This window comes from Aethalodelphis obliquidens, unplaced genomic scaffold, assembly GCF_003676395.1.
Source record: "Aethalodelphis obliquidens isolate GAN/ISIS:26980383/991018 unplaced genomic scaffold, ASM367639v1 scaffold18, whole genome shotgun sequence".
NCBI classification, from domain to species: Eukaryota; Metazoa; Chordata; class Mammalia; order Artiodactyla; family Delphinidae; genus Aethalodelphis; species Aethalodelphis obliquidens.
The window spans coordinates 26,085,084-26,104,339 of record NW_020837962.1 but is presented as its reverse complement, the minus strand read 5'-3'; the positions used below and the strand labels follow the sequence as shown (position 1 = coordinate 26,104,339).

Here is a 19,256-nt window from a genome sequence, read left to right as displayed (position 1 = left end):
ATCATGGGGATTCAAATAAATAACACAGTGAGATGGAAAACATTCTCAATATTTAAATTTTAACTGGCAGTACATATTTCAGGTCTTTATTTCCTCAAGATTTATTTTTAAGTTTATATATTGGGAACTAAAGTGATAACTTTTTGCTTTTTCTAAAGTATGGCTTAGTATGACTAAGTATGGCTTAGTCACTCCCAGCATGTCCCTAAAAGACTTCAACATCTTAGATTGGGTTTATGAGAAATAATGAGCAAAGGAAAAATACTGGGTGTTGACAGTCAATCAAACAGATGATGCAGGCAGGCTTGCCTTCCAGGGTTTGCTATGCAGCCCATCAAGCAGTTGAAGGGACAGTATTCGGTGAAAGGTCCACGATCACGCTTCAAGAAGTCAAGTCTCCCTCAACTGGTCTGAGACCTCTGAAATCTAGAGCCCACTGCCAGACGTCCCATTTTCACTTTGCTGTACAGGGGAGGCAGCAAAAACATTTCTAATTTACTCCGAGAAAATAAACCCCTGGCACAGTTTCCAAGGCATTTTTGCAAAGTCAGTAACTCCTCCAACAGCCGTTCCCAAACCCTGGGATATCACGGACCAGCCACGTTTCAAAGCAAATTTGCTGCAGCTAACATTAGAAAGAAAAATTATCAAGAGAGGAATTACAATAAGACAAAAAAAAAAAAAATAGAAAGCACACCAAAGAAGGCCCAGCAACCAGATTCCATCTATTATCCCAAAGATTCATACGAATAAACAATGACATTTGAATACTAAACTAGTAGAAAGAATATACTCTCAAAATGCAGGACCATCTCTTGAGTTGAACACAATTAACTTTATTAAAAACTTACCACGTTATCCTGACCTTTTCCCCCCTGTCCACAGTTCCACATAACCATTACCGGAATGCACGAACCACTGTTATTCTACCTAATGGTCTACAACAGTATACTCCTTAACACAGGACTTAGTGCCATGTGAGCACATAATATTTAACATTAGTATATCAGAATATCTTTCAAATACATAATTTTTTTGGCTTTTAACCAGAAACCTTGTAGGAGCTCCTAAAAGGCTTTGATTTTAATGAATAAATGTGCCTTGCCCTAAATTCTCTGCCCTTGGGGTTCGTGAGTGGAAATCAGGTAGAATTTTGATAGAGATTCTCAGTTATAGACAAATCAGCACTCTAGAATCTGTATAAGAAGGTCATGGGAGCACACCTTTGTGGAGACCCCACACACCAGAAGGAAGGAGGTGGTGGACGTTACCTTTGGAATGCACATTGTGGGCTCGGACAAGCGAGGGTAGGTGTAGGAGCTGTAGGAGTGTCCTTGAGGATGGGATTTAAATGCACTTGCTCCGAAGGGCATCATGGGTTCCTGGAGCCCGGAGCCTGACCGTGACCTCTGCCGCATGGCGGGCTGAGGGCTTGTCTGACTCACGTATGATGACTTTGGTCTCCTGTCATAGTCATCCAGGCTGGGTCCCCACTCACTTTCGCTGTACGCCAGGCTCTCCTTGGAGCACCCACTGGTCCCTGCAGTTCTAGAAGGCGTGAATTGGAATGGATAATCCAGAGGGGAGCTGCTTGAGGCTCGCTGGTACCCCCACTTGAGGTCACTGTACTCACTGGGTTTGCTCAGTGAGTCCAAGTGTGTGTGATAATCAACAGGAAACCTGGCTCTGTTGGATTGCAAAGGCTTCATCTCAGAGTAGTAGGCTTCCCCATGTTGCATTTTCATTACATGCCCATTTTGCTTGGCCGAGTGGCTGCCTTTATAAAACGGGTCCAAATCATCTCCATAGAGACTCTTTTCTTTGTACTTTTCCGTCGCATAGTCAGCAGTGGTATCAGATTCGCTGGAATACTGTGAGAAGGTGAGGAATCCATTTTCTTCCCGATGGCCTTGACCATGGCTAGAGGCTCCCTGGTCTGGGGTGGGCGGGCTTTCCTTCCTTAGGGAGTTGGAGCGGGTCACAGAGATGTTGTCAAAATCCTCCAGAAGGCCATTGATGGAGGTTTCCTTGCAGGGTTTGTTTCCTCTAACGATTGTCTGGGAATAAGAAAGGGAACACTGTTTAAAGAAAACATTTAATGCTTTCAAATTGATGGAAGAATCCCACCCCGAATCCATCCAATTTAAACCACAGAGGAAAATAGGCCCCAGGAACAGTTCATTAAAAAAGATAAAAGAAAAAAAAGTCTGTTGGTTGATTTGACTGGTGAAATAAATCAAATATAAACAATAATCTCAAACTGCAAATTCTTCCTTACCTATCTCAATAGAGAGATCAAACATCAAAAAACCATTCAGAAGACTATATATAGGACATCATTGTCTTATTTGCCAGTTCATTGTTCCTCCACTTAATAATAAACCCTAGCTATCCAACAATAAACTGATGACTATAATTTTAAGTCTATGACTCTTTTGTTATAAAAGGTGTATTTATTTTTTATTTATATTTTACATTTGTCTTCCAGATTATTTGCAAAATCAAAAACCTTGGTACTCGAATAGCAACATACTCAGAAAGAGGTGCACATTTTTATACCTTTTTATGGAAGACACATAGTAATTGAAGTTATCAGATTTTATAGAAGAGGAAGAAACTTTCTGAGCTGTAAATAGGGAACCGCATGAAGATTACTTGCATGATTTAATTTGTGATCAAATGTGATGTTCTTATTAAGTATATAAATGTAATGCTTTCTTGGCCACACATCTGCGTATCATCAGTATCATCACTGCTGAATTTTGGATAGCTTGGTAATGATGTGATTGTACCCGAATCTTAGTGACAAATTGCCAAGCCCAAATGTTCCCTTTAATGAGCCTAAATAACACTGGAATGAATAACACTGGAATGAATAACAGAAAGAAATCAGAAACTACTTACAAAACCAGTCAGCTGCACCTTGACAATAACAAGGTTTGCAATAAAATATGACGGGGGGGTGGATAAAAGAACAAAGTGTGACTGCAGACTTTGGGATTTCAAGAGAAAAACACCTTTGACAAAGTAGCAAGGAGTTCAAAGCTATCTCAGTTAGAACAATAGATTTCAAACTGGAAGAAAAAGTCAAAGTTGTCCTAGAGCATATGTTTTTACAGATCAGTGCTTCTCCAACTATCCGTAGTGAAAGACAGGTTTGGTCTTTCTTCCCCCCCAATCAGTCCTGGACTAAAGCCTTTGGTCTCCACCCTTTTCTTGTAAATAAACGTTTAAGTATGGAGTACTTTCAGATTAACAGAGAATCTGCAAAGAGAGTTTTCATATATCCCTCACCTAGTTCCCTGATTGTTAACATCTTGCATTACTATTAACTAAACTCCACAGTTTATGTAGATTTCATTAGTTTTTTTCCTAGTGTTCCAGGGTCCCATCCAGGATACCTCATTACCTTTATTTGTCATGTCTCCTTAGACCTGAGACAGTTTCTCAGACTTTCCTTGTTTTTGATGACCTTGACAATTTTACCGGTCAGGCATTCTGCAGAATGTCCCTCAATTGGGTGTGTCTGAAGTTTTTCTTATGGTTAAATTGGGGTTATTGGTTTGTGAGGAGGAAGATCACAGAGTAATATACCAATTTCATTACATCATATCCAGGGTACACATGGCTCATCACTGATGGTGTTGCCCTTGATCACCTGGCCAAGGTAATGGTTGCCTGGTTTCCACACTGTAAAGTTACATTCCCCTCCCTTCCCTCCCGCTTTCCACATTTCACTCTTTGGAAGCAAGTCACTAAGTGCAGCCCATACTCAAGGGGTGTCAAGTCAATATCTACCTTTCTGAGAGGGTATATCTACATAAAGTACTTGGAATTCTTCTCCACAGGAGACTAGGCAAGTCTCCCTATTTATTTATTCAATCATTTATTTGAATCAGTAGGGATGGAATAATGGATATTTACTTGTTTTATACTCTGGGTTATAATTCAATACAGGCATACTTCATTTTATTGTGCTTCACTTTATTGCTCTTTAAAGATAATCTTTTGTCTTTTGCTTTTTTTTTTTTTTTTTAACAAATTGAAGGTCTGTGACAACCCTGCCTCAAGAAAATCTATTGGCACCGTTTTTCTAACAGCATTTGCTCATTTCTTGCCTTTGTGTAATTCCTGGTAATTCTCAAAATATTTCAAACCCTCCACCAGTAAAAAAGTTTACAACTCGCTGAAGCCTCAGATGACGGCTAGCATTTTTCAGCAATAAAGTGTTTTAAAATTAAGGTATGTACATTTTTTTAGACATAATGCTACTGTACACTTAACAGACTACAGTATAGCATAAACATAATTTTATATGTACTGGGAAACCAACAAATGTGTGTGTGTCTCAATTTATTGGGGTATTTGCTTTACTGCAGTGATCTGAAGCTGAACTCGCAATATATCAGGTTTGCCTGTACAGGTTTGCCTGTACTATGTTGCTTTTTTTGCTCAAATTGTTCCAGCTTTGGTTATTAAGAGTTCTTTCAGATTGGTTGCTGTGTCCCTATGACAAGCCTCCACTCTTTTATTTTTTGAGCATTTGCTTACTTTCTGGCACTATAAGGTGCTCCAGGCTCATCTTGTATTTTCACTGTCCTTGCCCTAAAATCGGCCATTTCTCCAAGGAGCCTTGGTTCCATTTACTGGAGAATGATATTAGAAACCAATATCTGGGTGCTGGGTATGCACATTGCTACTGGGGTGTCATTGTTTCCAAGCCTCTCTCAGTAAACAGAGCTATGAAATATGCATATGTAAAGTCACCCATGTACACACACATCTATAATTCTATAAATCCAGCTCTATCTATATTAAACTAAACCTGAATTCAGACGGATATCTCTGAATCTAATCTAGTACCACATGGTTCATTCTAGCTTTCTCCCTTACTTGTCTGTAATCCCCACTCTCCCAACAGCGAAAAACCTGGATTCCATCATCTGCTGTTCATTTACCTATTCAATCCCCATAGATATGCATAGCAGTTTCAGAATTATGAACCCACACCACTACGGGAAACAACTTTGCCAACTAGAGTATAGTGTTTATGTGCAGGGTTTTTTTTTTTTTTTTTTACTTTAGTCTTACAGTTTCCATTCAAATCACTGTTTTTAAAAGTTACTTAGGTTGGTGTCTTTTTTCCTCACACCCCTTCAAGGAGGTTATGTCATACACGTGTAATAATAGATTCTTTTGTCACACTCTGCATTCCATCTTGGGATGCTCTGATCTCCTGGTTGACATTCTTTTTTAATTGCATATATTAGTTCACTTTTGGTGCTGGAAAGTTCAATGGGAATTGACAAATGCAAAGCATCATGTATTCACCACTGGCAGTGCCATACAGACTAGTTCTACCCTCTCTCTCCTCAAATCTCCTGACCTTCCCCTAGTCAGACACTACCCCTCCCCAAACCCTGTTTTTCATCCTTACAGTTTTGCCTTTTCCAGGATATCACGTGAACAGAGCCACACATTCTGAAGTGTGGTGAAGACTTTAACAGATCTCACCATTTTGGAACATCTTCTATAGCATCGTGATCTTACCATGAAGCTCCAAGCCTTGGAGTTATTGATGAATAAAAGCAGAGTACCACGGAAATTAAGGTATGGTTGCAGACATTTGAAAAGAAGAAAATCTTATCTATAGTGAAAACAAACAAACAAAACTCCAAGAACCGAAAGCACAGTCTTTTAGCATTTTCAAATGCTAAAAAGGAGCTCCAAAAAATGCATTTGAAAATGTTTACTGAAGGTGTACATGAATCCCTCTTAAAGGAAACTTTTCTCTCTTTCAATGAAAACTATTAAATCAGTGTTAACAAGAAGGGGCTTACAAAATGTCAACCTTAAAAATAAATTGTTGACCCACCCTCCAAAAATTTTTTAAAAAGAAGGGTATAATAACCTTATGTAATCAGAAAAAACAGTTAAACTAGAACCGAGGCAATATGTGTTTCCGTGACACAGGTTTCACTTTAAGGAATCCTAAGAGGCAAAGTGATGATAATGAAATCCAAACATACAGAATTCTAAAACACGGTTTAATCAGGCTTCAAAAGGTAAGAACCGCTATTTATTACTGTCAGGATGTGATGTTTATTAAAGCAAGATTGTGCAGGTTTGTAGAGATCAATAAGACAATAATTGCAAGAGTACCAGTAAATTTCACACAGAAGAACAGCCGGGCATTAAAAATCAATGCAACCCAATCTACTTGAGTTTAGTGCTGTGGTTCTCATTGTCTCTGCTCTGTGCAGAGCAGAGTGCAGCTCAGCACTGGCCCTGGCTCCTGGTGACAGAGGCCATATTTCATGGTGCTCCTTCCTCAGGCTGCTGGCCGGTGATAAGCTATAATGGATATGTGCCTAAGAACAGCTGTCTCCCCTTGTTCCCGGGAAGAGATGAAAAAGTGCCTCTGCCCTCACAAACTGTATTAACCTTGACAATAATAAAGTGTGTAATTAACAGCTTTGCCCTAATAAAACCTTGCATTTCTTTTCCAAACAATGTCTTCTATCCTCCTCAAGAATGTGTTTCATTTTGTCTTTCTGGTAAACACTTCTCTGGAGGTCAATAAGCCAAAGAGTCCCCTGACTCAAGAATAAGCCAGGACCTCTCAGAAAATAATCGACTTTTAAGCACTCCATCTAAATTCTTACCCTCTTTGCAGAGAACCAATTCCCTGTTTTTATTAAGGAATGTGGCTAGAAACACCTGAGTACATAATCACAACAAAAAGACCTGATACACTTGGATTTATATGGGAAGAAATGTTGCTTTTTTTAACATCAAAAGAACTCAGACCTTCTAATTTCTTTCAGTTTTCTACATACACTTTTTTGTTGTTGTTGTCTTTTTTTTTTCATTTTTTAAAATCTCTTAAAAATTTTTTTTAACATCTTTATTGGAGTATAATTGCTCCTTTGGTAACCACAGGGGGTGGGGCTAATTGAGTGAGTAGTTGAGAATCACATATTCCTGCAAAACATGAGAATTATGGGCAGGGTATCTCAGAGCAGAGGGGGTGGTGAGGGTTTCTAACCATGAAAACCCTTTAAAATAAATTATGCAATAATCTTAATCACGTGTGGAATCCAAATAAGCCAATTCCTTTGCTAAAAATATTATTATGTTCTGCACAAATTATTAAAAAAAGTAGAATGCATCTAAGGAAGGTTCTGTGAATTTTGTGGAGATCAAGATTTCCTCATTAAGGTAATTGGAAAATGTTCTATTGTTGGCCATTTTCTCTGCCTTTGAAAGCACAATGAATCTGACACATTTACTCATCAGTTCCATACAAGGATAACCCCTGAAGGTGACTATTTATTGTTAACTTGGATAAGCAAATGTGTAGTTTATAGCCCTGGTTCTTGCTGCTTGCAATGTGGGGCAGCTGGGCTGTAGTCAACTGAAGTCAGTTTGCCCAGAGTTAATAGTCAGAAAGGCTTTATGTTTGTATTTAAAGTCAATCTGAGACTATGAGTACCATAATTGGGAATTTAACTGTTACCTGCTTGCCGTTTTTTCCTTCTGGTGTCTAGGTAGCAATGAAGTTTATGGCGGTATCTCTGCTCAGTAATTTATCCATTTAATTAAACCAAAAATCGTTTCTAGGTGCAGGGAGCACTCTGAGATGAATGAGACAATATCCCGCTCTCCATGTGCTATATTCGTATCTTAGCCTGGCTTCCTCAAAAGCAGAGCTGAGACAATGGCTTGCATGTGAATAGTTTATTTTGGAAAGTGAGGTCAAGGAACAGCGGGAAACAGGGAAGGGGGGAAGGAAATTCGGGGGCACATTATCAAGCTGGTTGTCTGTGGACAATTAGGGGTCAATTCTCAGTCTCAGAACTGAAGATTCAAGGGAATGAAGATGCAAATATTCGTCTTCCCATCTCCTCTGTCAGAATGGCTGAGAGGACCCCCCCATGCATGCCACCAGGTGGCAGTAAAAAAAATCACCAGGTCCAAAAGCAGAGTGGTGCGACCAAGGTGACAGCAACGGCTGGAGGAAAAAAGGGTGACCTAAAAGATGTGCAATGGGACACAAGAAGTATCCAGTACACCTGTTTTAGACATATATTTCACAATAAAAAATTTAAAATGAAGTAAGGCAGGGTCCCCTGCTCACAAACCAATGGGTGTGAATATCGGTATTCTCAGTTAACGTGGTAGATATGCACCAAAGATGTGCGCTCCCTTTCCATAGGGCAACCTTATTGCTGTCAAGCTGTTCCCAGCCAGGGACCATATTTCCCAGCACCCTTTTCATCTAAATGGACTATCAGACCAACTCTCATCCAAGGACCATGAGTAGGTTGTGATGTGTGTCCTTCCAGGCCAGTTACAAAGAAATGTCTTTTCTTCTCTTTATTCTCTTGTCTACCAGCTGGACGGAGAAGATCTAGCGGGATACTCTCAGAAATTGCTAGGAGATGCTGGAGCCATGTGATGGAATCTGCATTGCTCGATGACCATGTGCAATGCCGTGCTCTGGACAGGAACATCCACATTGGATACTGAGTAAGAAATAAACTCCTATTTTGTTGAGCTTATTTACTGAGGTGCATGGGTTAATACGTTATAGCAGCTGGAAGGAATTACCTTAACTTATGAATCATACTGATGACTGTAGTGAGTCTGGAATTATAAAGCATTCCTGGAATAAAAGAGAGTACAGAGAGACAGAATTTCACTGGTTTCTCTATCAAGTGTGTCCAGGCTACATAGAGAATAGACTTGGGGGTGCCAGGTGGACGGGGTGGGGAGGTGGAGGGAAGGATGTATTGGGAGTTTGAGGTTAACAGATGCAACTTATTATATATAGAATAGATAAACAACAAGGTCCTACTGCATGGCACAGGGAACTATATTCAACGTCCTGTGATAAACCATAATGGAAAAGAATATAAAAAAGAATGTATATTTATGTATAACTGAATCACTTTGCTGTACAGCAGACATTAACACAACACTGCAAATCAACTATACTTCAGAAAAAAAAAATGTGTCCAGGCTAATCCTCCATCAATGGCCATGGAGCCAAGGTCACCCACACCAGCTCCAGGGATGCCAACTCTGAGTTATGAACCAGACATGCACTGATAATGAACTGCAGCACCTGGAGCCCAAGATGGAGCACTGAGAGCTGTGACTGGAACTACTTATCTTAGCTTGATGCTTGGGTACCAAGAAGAGCTGACCACACATGAAGAAGTGTTTCATTTTTCAGTATTTCAGGATGAGATACAAACTCACACGGATAGCGAAAGAAGGCATCTTCATTAGAGTGTATCACACAAGGGTCCATCCTATAGTTTGATATTAGTCCCTGTGATAGATTGCTTGCAAAATGGGCACCACTAATCCCCTCCTGATGCGATGTGACATTGTAGTTCTTCACATTGGGAGGTGGTGAAGTCTATGTCCCCACCCTTGAATTTGGGATGGTCATATGGCTTGCTGAGACAAAAGAGGGTGGCAGAAGTGACATGATACTAATTCTTAGTCTGGGCTGCAGGAAGCCCTGCTCTCTCTGTTCCCTGCCTTTCCCAGGTGAACCAGCTTGGACTGGCCGTCTGGAGGATCAGAGATGAGCCATCCCTGCCGAGGCCATCCTAGACCAGCCAGCCCCAATTCATCGATGTGCCCCTTTCCTCCACACTGGCCAGAGTAGGGAGATGCAGAAGAAAGGAGGCACAAAAGCTGGGAGCTGGGCCCATTTATGCTAGGGCAGGTGGACCAGACTGCAGAAGGGGGAAAGGCCTGCGTGCCTGTGGGTAGGGAATGCTAACCCTTGATGTGGCTACAGAAAGGGGCATTTATATGAGTGGAAACTCACTAGAGATGAGTCTGGGAAAACTGGTTTCTCTTAAATGGTGCTAGTCATGAAGCCCCCATCGTCTGCTTTTGCCCACAAAGGATGAGTTGGCATGGAGTCCAAACAGGGGTGTGGTCAAAGCTTACCTTTGAGTGGGTTTTAGGTTTTTTTTATGGCAAAATTATTTGAAATTGACATAGCCTTATGGTTATAATTTCGGTTCCATTTATATGGACTCTAAAAAAACAGGCAAAATGGGCCTTTTAATATTTATGCAGAGTTTCCTATTATCACTTAAGATTTCTTAAGGAAGTCATTAGATATCAGGTTGCTTCAACAAATTTAGGGTACTTGTGAGGTAAGGCATCTATCCCTTTCTACTCTAAGATTTTGTTTTTATTCCATATTTTAAAAGTCCTGAAAGATTGAGATGTTTAAATATATCAAGAAATTTTCAAATGTGGTGACTGGGAAATGTAAAATTAAATATGTGTTTTGCATTATATTTTGATTGGACAGCATTGAGGTAGAACGGGGGTTGGCAAACAATGACCCATGGGCTAAATCTAGCCTGTCTTTGTAAACAACATCTTACTGGCACACAGCCACAGCCATCTGTGTAGCTACAGTATGTGGCTGCTTTTGCACCACAAGTGGCAGAGTTAAGTAGTTGCAACAGAGACCACATGGCCCTCAAAATGTAAAATATTTACTAACAAGCCCTTTACATAAAATGTTTGCATAAAATCTACAGTCTCACTAGTTGGACGGGAACATTTTGGGGGGAAAACTGTTCTAGTATTTGATTCATGTGCCACAACAAAAAAGAAGAAAGACTCCCAGTAAGTTGGGTGTGTGGTTTCAGAGGGATGTGGTCACTTGGCACCAAAGGACCACTCTCAGCTTATGGACAATCTGTGGTTCTGTGGCAGAAGGGACAGGAAGCACAGGTCTCCCACTCCTGAAGCAATTCAGTTTGTGGGCCAAGTCAATCCACTAGAATAAGAAACCACACCCTGTTCTCGAAGGAATTTTCAAGCGACCCTAGAGAAGCAAGTTGGCTGAGTTTTGCTGGGTGTTGAGCTCAACCTTAGGCATCGCAGATGAGATGGGCATATGCAAGAGTTGAGCACTCCACTCCCCCATATAGGATGTGAGCTTTAAATAATTTGTGAGATGATTGAAATGCCTGCCATCATTCCATGCACTTGTTTAAAAGAGCTTCCAGTCACTAACATTGACCTAAACAGTCACTGTGTGCCAAGACAATTAGAAGTGTTTTTCCCATATTTAATCCTTACAACAAGACTCTGAGATAGAGGCTTTATTACCCCTTTGTGCAAGGGAAGGAAATAAGACTCAGAGAGGCCAAGTCACTTGCCCGATGTCACTCAGCTGGTAGGTGCAGGGTTTGAAAGGAAGGCCCACTCTTAACTATTACAAATACTGCTTCTCAATATATATGGAAATCACAGCACCTCTGTCAGCACAGGCAACTCTACCCTCTGAAGGGGTAGAAAAGACAGCAAAAGCAGCAGGACAAGCTGTATCACTTTGTGATACAATGAAGGGAATGTAAGCAAACACCATGGCAGCAAAAATAAAATATTTCCAGAAACAAAACTTTCCTAAGAAAAGATGTTTAAAACTCAGAATTATGGGAACTGGGGAAAAACAAGTTGATTGCTCTTTGGAATAATTAGCCCTTGCAGCAACTTCAAAATTCTGTCACTGTAACAAAAGAAGTATCTTGTTACATCGCATTTGCTCAAGATTCTGACATTTAAAAATTTAATAACTAACAAAATGTGTAGTATAGGCATCGATTACCACTCTCCCCCTGTAAAGACAAACCAACTGAGTCTTGAAATATTGCTAATATGCAATGCTAAATGTCAACATTTTTTGCTTTCTCTGATAGGCTATATAAGGAAGCACAAGGTATGTTTATTTTAAATTTGGTCAACAGAATTTTACCTTTGAGTGTCCAAAATTTTGTTATTTCTTTAACCCGACATTTTAAGCAATCTTAACAAACATAAAAATGATTTCTTCAAGGCATAATAAATGTTAAGAAACTTGTTAATCTGTAAATAAAACTGCTAGGTGGTTAAGTGACATTTAAAGTATAAAGTTAGTATTAAAATAATGTACTTAATATTTCAGAAATGGACTGGTCTTAGATGCCAAACAAAAAATATGCCCCTGTGGGGAAAAAGTGGAGAAAGCTGGGCTCCACGTTTTCCAAATATTTCAGAAATATACAAAGTATTCCTAGTTATTAGGAATAATTATTTATTAAATAATAATATTGTTATTAATAGTTATTAACCCATTCCTTTTTGGTGATCAAAGTCAGAATAATCATTACCTCCAGGGGAAGGATGTTCATTGGCAAGAAGCCCAAGGGAACAAGGGAACTTTCTGGGTGATGAAAAGTTTCTATATTTTGATCTGGGTTGTGGTCACACTAATATATATATGTAAATATTCAGGGCTTCCCTGGTGGCGCAGTGGTTGAGAGTCTGTCTGCCAATGCAGGGGATACGGGTTCATGCCCCGGTCCAGGAAGATCCCACATGCCGCGGAGCGGCTGGGCCCATGAGCCATGGCCACTGAGCCTGAGCGTCCGGAGCCTGTGCTCCGCAATGGGATAGGCCACAGCAGTGAGAGGCCCGCGTACCGCAAAAAAGAAACAGCCATCCAAAGCAGAAAAGGGAAAATGATTGATTCATAGCACAAAGGGAAGCTCTGGGGTATTATGTTCCTAGAACATGTTCTGTGACTTAATGCTGGAGCACATTTATCCTATTATGACTGTTCAAACATCCCAGAGGGCAAGTTTAAGGCTGGAATGAAGGAGTCCAAAAAGAGTTTACTGGATAATCTTGTTCACGCACTCAGGGATATTAACAGAACAGCAAGAGCCCTTGCACCAGCACAGAGAGAAAACCCACTACTCTCCCTTTAGGCAGATGGCAGCTTCCTGGCCAAATTTAAAGAGGGGGTGATTTTACAACTCCCCTTCCCTAAGTTATATCTTAGATTAAGCTGGGATACACACAACACCCACGCATGAACCCCAGAAGAGACTCAAACAATATTTTCTTTCCTTTTTCCAAAGCCATATTCCATCAATTGTGTTTCATGTGATGACAACAGATTTAACAAAAAGACACTACAAGAAACAGATGAAATCCAGTCCTGCTTTTGCCTTAGGAACTTTCTCCAAGACATGGTTCATAATGTCATTGTGTCCTCACTGAAAGACCTCATGAAACACTTATTTACAAATTGGAGTTAGCAAGCTTGGCTTTCCTGTAGGAAAGACTGTTTCTCTCATTTCCTGTCTCTGTTGCAAAAAAACAATTTTGCAACTCTTTTAACTCGACTCCCAGGAGGCTTGGGAAAAAAATCAAATTTATACACTATTGATTGTGTTCATGTGTGAGGTTTTCACATTTGTGTCTTTTATTATTCTTTTTTCTCTTCCATGATTTATATTTTTCAGTCCTCAATCTTGTATTTATAATTTGGCAAACATTTCTTATGGGGGATTTCATTGTACATAAGTGCCAATCCTTTTGGGGAACAAAACAGGTTTAAAAAATTCCCTTCAATACCAGTTCCAGTATTTAAACTTCTTCCCTTGTAAGGACATTTAAATAATTCTCAGCAATTTATAAATCCCTTAATCCTACATCCAACACAGGACACTGGAGTAAAGTCATCAGTTAGGGTCTTTTGAAGGTTGGGTGTACTTATTAAGAAAATACTAGCTCATTGCATGGAGGGAAAACCATATCAAAAACTGCTAACAGCTTTAGCACATTAGAGACAGACTACAGATGTAATAGGGAAGAACAAATCTGACTTCATATTGGATCTGTTTCTCTAACTTTAACCTTTGTATCCTGTCTCTTTTGCTACAAATTAAGAATGTTGTCAATAGCCTGAAATACACAGGATAGCCCATTCTCAAGGCTCTGACCTTTAAAGATATAACACTTTTCCAGTCACATAGAGACAAAAATGTTGCGGAACAGAGAATATCATTTGTCTTGTTGGGGGTTTACAGGAATATTATGACCTGACCTACCTTGACAGCTGCAAGAACAAAGGATTCAGACACCAAGAAGTTTGCACCAACCAATCACACCCCGTTCTGCTTTAATATAAAAGAAACCTGAATGCTAACTTGGATAAAATGGTGCTTTGGGACGCTAGTCCACTATCTTCTCAGTCTACTGCCTTTCCGAATAAAGTCACTATTCCTTGCTCCGACCACTTGTCTCTCGATTAGCCTGTGTGCAGTGCAGCAGTATGAGGTTGGACTCAATAACAGAGAAGTGGTGGCTTGAGAAGCTTTTAAAAATCCTTATTCCCAGATTGCACCCAAGAACAAAGAAATAAGGATCTCTGGGGTAGAGCCCTGGCATCAGTATTTCTAAACTTCTCCCAGTGATTCCAGTGAGTAGCCAAGGTTGAAAACCAGTGTCCCAATGCAATACATCTCAAGCTCTACCCTATACACAAATGCCCAGGGCATCCTGTAAGTTTGCAGGCTCTAGTTCAGCAGGTCTGATGTGGGGCATGAATTTCTGAGTTTCTAACAAGCTCTTGGGTGAGGCTGATGGTCTGAAGGACAACTTTAAGTTGCAAAGCCCTAAAGAACAGATCAAGTTCCTTGAATAACTGAGCTGGGGTCTGTATAGTCTAAGGAAAATGAGATCGCCACTGTGTCCTAGAGAGAGCACAGGATTATGAGTTCAGCAATCTGGGTTCTAGTCCAAGTTTGGTCATTGGTAACTACGAAGCCTTTGTCAAGCTGCTTTAACTTACTGGGTCTGTGGTTCCCGTTTGTGCTGAGATCTGCCTGGCTCCCTTCCAGCTCCAAAATTCTGTTGTTTTGAAGACTCTCCACATTCCAGCTGCTCCAAGGAGTTACAGCTCCTACAAAGTGCCAAGTTTGCAAAGGAGCTGGCTTGACTGAAAAATAATCTGACAGGTGCTTAATGCCTGGGAGAGAAAATTATGTGCGCTAACTGGAGTTTGTATATACTTTCCTACACTTTTAAATTCCTAGAACAGACACTGACCTTCTATTGTAAACAGCTCCTAAGTTAGATACATGAGCCCATCCTGCCTCAAACCATTTGGTGTCTCGACATGTTCTGTATTAACAATATCAAACTGTGGTAGGTTGATGCAAAAATGGTGCCAATTTTCCTCTCCTGTCTGTATCCAGGTCCATTCCAATGTGACTCTGCAGCTCCTCCTATCAGAAGATGGTGTCTGTTTCTCTTCCCCTTTGGCCACATGACTTTCTCTGGTCAATAGAATGCAGTCAAAGTGATGTCATACCTATCCAAGCCTACATCTCTAGAGGCTGTGCAGCTTTGGACCCTGCCCACTTGCCATGAGAAAAAGCCTAAGTTAGCCTGATGAACAATGAGGGACTCATAGAGCAAAGATGGGTGAGCCCAGCTGAGGCCATCCTAGACCAGCCAGCCTCCAACCCACTCAGCAGCTGACTCTAGATGCCTGACTGAGCCCAGATGAGACCAGAAGTCCTGCCAGCTGAGCATACCTCAAACTGCCAACTTGCAGAATTGTGAAGAACAACAAATGCTTATTGTTTTCAGCTCTTAAAGTCATAGTAAAATACAAAATTTACCATTTAACCATATTTAAGTGTATAATTCAGTGGCATTAGTTACATTCATGTTGTTGGGCAACCATCGCCACTATGCATTTCCAGAACTTTTTCATCATCCCAAATAGAAACTGTGCCCATTAAAAAAATAACTCCCCATCTGCCTCCCCTGAGGCTCTGGTAACCTCAAATCTACTTTCTTTCTCCAAAAATTTTGCCTATTCTTTGTGTCTCACATGAGTGGAATCATACAGTATTTGTGTCTGGCTTATTTCACTTGGCATAATGATTTCAAGGCTCATGTTGCAGCATGTATTTGAATTTCATTCCTTTTTAAGGCTGAATAATATCCTATTATATGTATATACCACATTTTGTTTATCCATCTATCTATTGATGGATCAATTTTTGGCTTTTGACTAATGCTGTTATGAACATCAGTGTACAAATATCTGAGCCCCTACTTTGAATTCTTTGGGGCTATGTAACAATAAGAATTGCTGTTTCATATGGTAAGTCTATGTTTAACTTTTGGGGAACCACCAAACTGTTTTCCACAGCAGCTACATCATTTTACATTCTCACTAGCAATGCATGAGGGTTCCAATTTCTCCACATCCTTGGAACTTTTTACTTTCCATTTTTATTTATTAGAAAAAAAAATTATAATAACCATCCTAATGAATGTGAAGTGGTATTTCATTGTGGTTTTGATTTGCATTTTCCCCAGTGATGACCAGTGATGTTGAACATTTTTTCATGCACCATTTGTATATCTTCTTTGTAGAATGCCTATTCAAGTCCTTTGCCCATTTTTAAATGGTTTTGTTGTTGTTGAGTTGGAGTTCTTTTTATATTCTGGATATTAATTCCTTAGTAGGCAAATGCTTTGAAAATATTTTCTCACATTTGTGTCTTGTGTTTTCACTCTCTTGATAGTGTCTTTTGACGTACAGGGTTTTGAAGAAATCCAGTTTATTGACATTTTGCTTTTGGTGCCTGTGCTTTTGGTGTCATATCCAAGGAATCACTGCCAAACACAAAGTCATAAAGCTTTTCCATTATGCTTTCTCCTAAGTGTTTTATAGTTTTAGCTCTTATGTTTATGTCATTGATTCATTTTGAGTTAATTTCTGTATACGGTATAAGGTAAGCCTCCAACTTCATTCTTTTGCATGTGGATACCCAGTTTTCTCAGTACCATTTATTAAAAAGATTGCTCTTTCCCCATCCAATGGTCTTGACACCCTTATCAAAAATCATTTGACCAAAAATGTGAGGGTTGTTTCTGGGTTCTATATTCTCTTCCATTGGTTTAGATGTGTATTCTCATGCCAGCACCATACTTTGGTTTTTATTATTGTAATAGTTTTCTTATTGTTTTGTAAGTTTTGAAATCACTAAGTGTGAGTTCCCCAGCTTTGTTCTTTAAGAATGTTTGGTTATTTGGGGGTCCCTTGAGATTCCATATGAGTTTCAGGATGGGTTTTTCTATTTCTGCAAGAAACGCTGCTGAGATTTATATAGGGATTGCACTGATCTGTAGATCACTTTGTGTAGTACTGTCTTCTTAACAATATTAAGTCTTCTAATCCATTAACACAGGATGTCTTTCCATTTATTTATGTCTTCTTTAATTTCTTTCAGGAATACTTTGTAGTTTTCAGCGTGTTTTAAGCTCTTTGGTTTTGGAGTGCTTTGTTACACAACCTTATTTGTGATAATAGATGACTTTATTGAGAAAGCTCTCAGCAAGAGATTAGCCTTACTCATTTGTAAAACAGGTTGTCAGGGAAACTGCATATCCCCTGTCCTCATGTTTCCATGACAGGTCTTCCACTGAAATAATGCTTTTATTCTCTTGCCTCCGCCACTCACTTGTCTGCATGTGACAGGGAGTGTGGCTTATCTGATGGAGGGGAAAGGAGAAGGGTTAGGGCATGTGCATGGCTTGAGGACCCGTCTCTTTATTTTTCTGGACAGTCTTCCTGTCTGCATGGCTTGGGTATTCTTCTACTTCCATGTGTCAAGGACCCAGAACTTCTTGTCCAGAGGTCAGGAATCCCATTCTGATGCCATAATGGTAGGTGATGAGTGTATGTTGAAGTGATCCTCCCTCCCCTGGGTCAAGATCAGCTTTGCAGAGCGCTTTCTTATACTTAAACTGGAGGGTGTGGTGGAGGTGTGTATTATATGAGGCCTCATTAGTAAGTGGGGCTTCACAATCATAAAGCTGATATCTGGATTTCGATCTCTTTCCCACAGCATAAACACCAAGATGTCCCCATTGCCCTAACCTCATGTGCAATTATAATTATTTGAATTGGTCCTGGAAATGAGAAGAGGCCACACAGGAGAATTCAGGAATTGAAGGAGGAAAGTGCTGCTGGTGGGATGGTGGAGAGAAGAGATCAGGAGAGAAAAAGAGTCCAAAGGGAAAGGGCAGATCTGTTACAATCAAGGTACCCTTTATTAATCACTCACTATGTGCTATCCTCCATCTATTGTTTTTAATCTTCCCAGCAGCTCTAGGAGGCAAGTACTACTATGCCTCATGTTACAAATGACCAAAGAGAAGTTATCAAGGTTTGAAGCTTGTTAATGGTTGTAATAGATGAAATATTGTTTTAATTCTTCACCCCCCTCCCCATAATGATTATAAATTCAACCCTTTGTACATGACTTTTTAGTGCCTCTCAGCAGAGTATGTGGAATATATATATCCCCGACCCATTGACTTTGAGCTTAGCCATGGGTCTTGCTTTGGCCATTGAAGTGTCAGTGAATAGACACAAGCAGAGGCTTTCATGTGCTTGCATGGTTTGGCTTGGTTCCTTGAGTTCTTGCCATCTTCCCTGAAAAGAACTTGACTTGGGCACTTGCTCATCCAAGAATATACCAAGAGGCATCCAAAACAGACTTGAACCCGACCTAAACCCTGAAGCCAACTTCAGCTGTCCTGAAGCTTGAAGCAGAGTGACCCTACCAACCTGCAGACCCAAGAGTAAGAAAAATAAGTGTCTGTACTTATAAGCCATTACATTTTGGGGGTTGTTTGTTAGGCAGCATTTTTGAAACCATAGTTGACTAATACAGTGGTGAAGTCACGATTAAATTCCAGGACTGTCTGAATTCAAAGCCTTTGCTCTGAACCTCTCTAATACACAACCTAGCGAATCACGTTGCCCATGGCTAGCCCCATTATATGCAGGTGGAGCAGAGCCCCTTGGTGTCTGGGATGTGTTTAGTACAGATGCTCACATGCCACGGATTAATCATCCTTATAGATAAAGCTTCAGGCTGATTTGTCAGTCAGTTCCTCAGATTCTAAAGATTTCTTTTGCACTTCTTTAATCATTTTGCACTGCAGGACTTTTCCATGCTACACTGTAAGCTAGTAAAAAGCTTGGTTTACATGCAACATTTGACAGAGCTGAGATTTCAGAGCTGCTCCAAATCAAACATGACCACAGCATCTGAGCAAAATTACCGAAAGGACCCACTTTATCCACCAAAGTTTGCTTTCCTCTCAGGGAATAATTTGAACTTAATCCAAGGAATTCCTCACCTTGCATGAACTGATACGTAACACAGCTTTTGCAGGCAAAAATAGCCATGTACTTAATCTAGTCTTTAACCAGAAAACAATACACCAAAATAAAAAACAAAAAGCAAGCAAGCAAATGAACAAAAGAAAAATAACATGTACAATCAGTCATGCACTTTAGTTCCTATTCCTCTAAATCACAGATGGTTGAGACAGAGGAGTCT

The 19,256-nt window shown here is 40.1% G+C and overlaps 1 protein-coding gene across 1 annotated transcript in view; it reads right to left on the bottom strand.

Moving 5' to 3' along the window:
- Positions 1-19,256, bottom strand: part of PAK5 (p21 (RAC1) activated kinase 5) — a 116,180-nt gene that overhangs the window by 62,142 nt on the left and 34,782 nt on the right. The window contains exon 2 of the mRNA XM_027118343.1: positions 1,272-2,057. Coding sequence (XP_026974144.1) covers positions 1,272-2,057 — 786 coding nt within the window. The remainder of the gene's footprint in view (positions 1-1,271; positions 2,058-19,256) is intronic.